This window comes from Nanorana parkeri, unplaced genomic scaffold, assembly GCF_000935625.1.
Source record: "Nanorana parkeri isolate BGI_ZX_2015 unplaced genomic scaffold, ASM93562v1 scaffold99, whole genome shotgun sequence".
In the NCBI taxonomy this organism is placed as follows: Eukaryota; Metazoa; Chordata; class Amphibia; order Anura; family Dicroglossidae; genus Nanorana; species Nanorana parkeri.
Genome location: NW_017306367.1, coordinates 1571295 through 1575925, shown reverse-complemented (window position 1 = coordinate 1575925; position 4631 = coordinate 1571295). Strand labels below are relative to the sequence as shown.

Sequence of the window (4631 nt, the reverse complement as noted above, 5' to 3'; positions counted from 1 at the left end):
GGTGCTTTACACCACGGCATCCGAAGCTTTGCATTGATTGAATCATCAGAGGAACATCACTTCATCAATCCATAGGAAAGGAAGAAGCACAAACCTGATCCCAGGTTATTCATCAGCAAAACCAAGGTTCTAGGAAGAGCAATGCATGTATTCCCCATAGAAGAGACACAAGCGATTTCTGAACACTGGGTCCAAACAACAGGTGAGAGGCAAAAGGTGGAGGTTTTTGGATATCACCACTTCACAAAGGATTTATATTTTCACGGTTAAATGTACTGATATCTGGAATATCTGGAATTGGTTTTGTTTGTGACAATACTATGTAGTGCTTTCATTGGAGGGGCAGTGCTGAAGGTAGGATGAGTATTGCAGCTAGAATAGCTATTTTATTATTTTGTCAGCTTTCTTGGTGACTGATTTTTTTAAAAACTTTTTTATTATGCTGGAGTTGGGCCCTAAGTATATGTCACAGTTGCCCACTATAGTAGACCTCATATACCTGTGATCAAGTATAAAGACTCGAATGTAGTATTCACACTTACATTCCAGCAGCAGGAAATGTCATTACTCTTTATGCTAAAATTAGAATATTCTAAAATGTAAATTTCCAGAGTCTTCAATTACACATAATTGTGTACTGTCAGTGTAGTATGCTTCCACAGTACTGGAATGCAGAATGTGGCACACCATTGCTGACACACACTTATTTGTGTGTTGGTCCAGGATGATCTACAATATCCTAATCTTGCCTTGCTTAAGACCAAGTCCCCATCATCTGTGGATGCAAAGCTTAAAACGTGAACGTGTTCTTGTTTATTAAAAGTGTATGGAGAGACCTAGGGGGAGGGTTGGGGGCCCTGTGAGGTGAGACGCATTGGGGTCCCATGATTTCTAATGGGTGCCCTGACACCACTGGTCCCTTGTACCATTTTGTGCTGGTCTGAACCTGCTCTTTCTTCATTGAAATGTACAGCTGAAAAGTACTTCTGGGCATAAAGCATACAGGGACATTAGGCCAAAATTAAGGGCATTTCCATACATACAGTACATTAATTGAGTTATAATACAAAACATGCATTTTTTTTCATTAATTGTTTTCTTTCTTTTATTCTTTTTTTTTTTTTTGCATGAGACTGTCCGGAGATCAGGAAGTGAATGATATTACTATGTAGGTAGCTCACATAGGTTTGGAAAGGAAGTCACACATTTCTTGAAGAAGTTAGCATTTCTGCCAAATGACAAAATGACACACCTATTTCCAGAACCACAACAATATATCATCACAAATTCTCTTTACTGGTATAGTATATAAATGTATGCACAAAAAAGTAAGCATACAATTATGGTGCAACTATGAAGTGCAGGCAGGTTCTTTCACAGTAGCAGCTAACGGGTATTTTGTGATTCCACACACATTTTTTCCAAGCAAAACTCTGAAATAGCCCTGTGAATTGAAGAATTAACATGTTATACATTGAAAGAAATATAATACAAAAATATGTTATAACCAATTAAAGATAGTATGATGAGTCATGCTCACTATTTGTCAAACGTACTGTTCTTTTTAATTGTTAAGCAAAGTTGATTATCTCTTGTGTGTACTGTTAACTTTTACACTGTGTTTATACTATATAAATATTTCTTTTTTAGAAGTTTCTGACATATTTGAAGTTGTCATTAAAAAATAATTTACATATTAACACGCAGTTGTTAAAGTGACACTAAACTTAGGAGTTAAATCTTAAAAACGCATTTAAATATCTTACCTATGAACAAAAATATATCTTATGTGTGTATCACTCGACTGTAGAACCCCAAATCATCTCTATATTGGTGCTGACACCGTCCTTCCTTCTGGAGGATGGCTACTTTTGTTCCCCATGGTCCCTGTGTGTTGTAAAGTAGTCATTGCTCCAAACTCGGTCCCGTGATGTTGTACAATCTCACGTTCAGTATACTCATTTGTATTAAGATTGTAGTCTATCACGGGGAGGGAGCTCGGAGCGGTGACTACTTTACAACGCACACAGGGACCATGGGGAACAAAAGTAGTCACCCTCCAGAAGGAAGGACAGTGTCAGCACCAATTCAGAGATGATTTGAGGATCTACAGCTGAATGATACACAAATAACGTACATTTGTGTTAATAGTTAGGGTGCTTGAATGCATTTTTAAGGTTTAACTCCTACGTTTAATGTCACTTAATGTTTACCTTTTATACCTTGTTTCATGTAACAGCCATATTCAGCCACCCCCATCCTGCCCACCTCCGCTTACCTGAATCGTGGAGTTCTTCTCCCTCCAGGCTGCTATTTTTTTTTTTTTTATCTCTGTCCACACGTCTGCATCATGCATTCACATATCCACCAAAGCATAGGGACTTGTAGTTTTCAATGAAGTACAAGTGTGGTGACATCACTGCACTTGTAGTCCATAGACAATTCCTCCTTGTTATGGACAGGGATGGGAGGAAAAGTCTACAGGGGCCAGAGCATTGCACCCTTTACCATTAAAACAAGACCCTATTCTGTATCTATAAAGCTTATGAAGAAAGAAGTTCACAACACACTTGGTGTATACGTGAACACATGGAAAATTACTTGATTTTAGATGCATTCACGCAAAGTGCGGCAGAAACCAACTGAAGCTCTTATAGTCCCTACCGCCCCACTCTTTGCGTTTTACTGTATGTTCTATACCCTAGTCTACTGTGAACTGTGCTGTACATTACATACTCCTGACCACTCCACTGTATGCTGTACTCTTTAGTATTACTGCTGAATGCTTCAATATGTGTATTGTATGTTGCATATTTCTGGCTACTCTACTCTGTATAATGTGCTGTACATTATATATTCCTGACTGCTCCACTCACTGTGTGCTCTACTCTACTCCACCCGCTCTAGCCAGTATGCCATTCTTTACATTGTTTCAACTAAATATACAGCACTACTAGCTCAATTAGTGAATATTTAAAACTAAATGCAGGTGTGTACACACAAACTAATCTTATTTATCTGACAACAAGTGACATGTCAAACACAATGTTATAAAATTATTCCTATTTAGTATCAATAGAACCGTGACTGAAAACAAAATATCAAATCATTGTGCTATCATGTTTCAAAAATAACATTTTCTTTGTATCCTTCACATTACTTCTAATGTGTGATAAATCACTGTGCAATCAACATATACGAGAACAAGAAAGTCTATGTGATAATTTGGCTCCACTTCAATATAGGTGGTCGAGCCTCCCAGTGTTCTAAATAGTAATAATTTTATAACATTGTGTTTGACATGTCACTTGTTGTCAGATAAATAAGGTTAGTTTGTGTATACACTCCTGCATTTAGTTTTAAATATTCACTAATTGAGCTAGTAGCGCTGTATATTTAGTTGAAACATCTTTAGACCTACTGGTTTATAGTACAGCAGCTTTCAATTAATACTCACCGATAATATACAATCACTTTATAAATTAATTTTTCAGTACACATTGCATCGATTTGAAGTTGTGACAGAAGACCTAGGATTTTATTCTAATTATTCGAGATTCACCTGTAATTGTTTTGCCACTCAGTTTGATTACCATTCATTTATCTATGGTTTACATTTTATTGGTTTATGTTCATACGTAAAACATCGAACCCCTAGCGCTGTTCATTCAGTTAAATAAACCATTCTTTACATTACCTACTGCTAATGCTGCACATGAACTCTTCTGTATGTTAGGTACTCTAGACTGCTCCATTTTGTACACATGGCCCCTTCCCATGAAAATAAATGTATCTTTCATGGGAAGGGGGCATCCAGGGGTAAAGAAGACTGTCACAAGTTTTTGATTGGATAGATGTAAATGATAAAAAAAAAAATTAAAGCCAGAGAAGAAAAATGAAGGATGTAAGAAGAAGAACATCAGATGAATGCAGTGTTTACCTTTTCTCCCCACTCAGGACCATAGCTGTTCTTCACAATCCAGTGAGGTTGACGTGCCTCTAGTTGTAAAATATAAGTTCTGTTATGTTGTGACAGAAGAAAACGTCCATACATATTACATTTGTGGTGTAGACCAGGGCTCAAAATTTCAACTCCGCCCTAAACACACCCTCTTAATCAGCTCACATAGAAAAAAAGAGCTCCCTCACCTGCTTGCCGTTATGCAGGGAGGAGGCACGAATCCGATCCCTCGTGATTAAGTCAGGTACGGACCACGTACCTGACTTATGAGAGCAGCCGCTCCTTGCTGTCCTGGCTCCGTTCATTTCGGCCGGAGCTCTGACAGTTCTGAGCCCCGCACGCGATCCGTGACCGCGTGCCTGACTGAATTTCCACTTTTCAAATTTTGAGCCCTGGTGTAGACGGTGCCCAAGCACAACCAAGAACACATTTAATATACGTAATTAAATGTATATATGCCAGAATATGACAGGGATAAGTTCCTTTTATTTAGATTACCAAAATGAACTTTACTCATATAGTAGAATAGCTAACAACATTTTGTCCAATCTATGCTTTCTCAGAATAAACCAAAACTGAAGTTAACTGCCTTTCTGGAAGAGGAAGAAGGGATTGGTCCTCAGCAGCAAGTATCACTTAGACTAGCCATATCCTTGCAAATCTCCCTTCC

The 4631-nt window shown here is 38.0% G+C and overlaps 1 protein-coding gene across 1 annotated transcript in view; it reads right to left on the bottom strand.

Annotated features, from left to right (window-relative positions):
- Window positions 1-1351: 1351 nt before the first annotated feature.
- The window catches only part of CTSW (cathepsin W), a 14821-nt gene continuing 11541 nt past the window's right edge, over window positions 1352-4631 (bottom strand). Inside the window, exons 5-6 of the mRNA XM_018552857.1 lie at window positions 3941-3999; window positions 1352-1444 (exon numbers count right to left, since the gene is read on the bottom strand). Of these exons, the coding sequence (XP_018408359.1) occupies window positions 1352-1444; window positions 3941-3999 (152 nt within the window). The remainder of the gene's footprint in view (window positions 1445-3940; window positions 4000-4631) is intronic.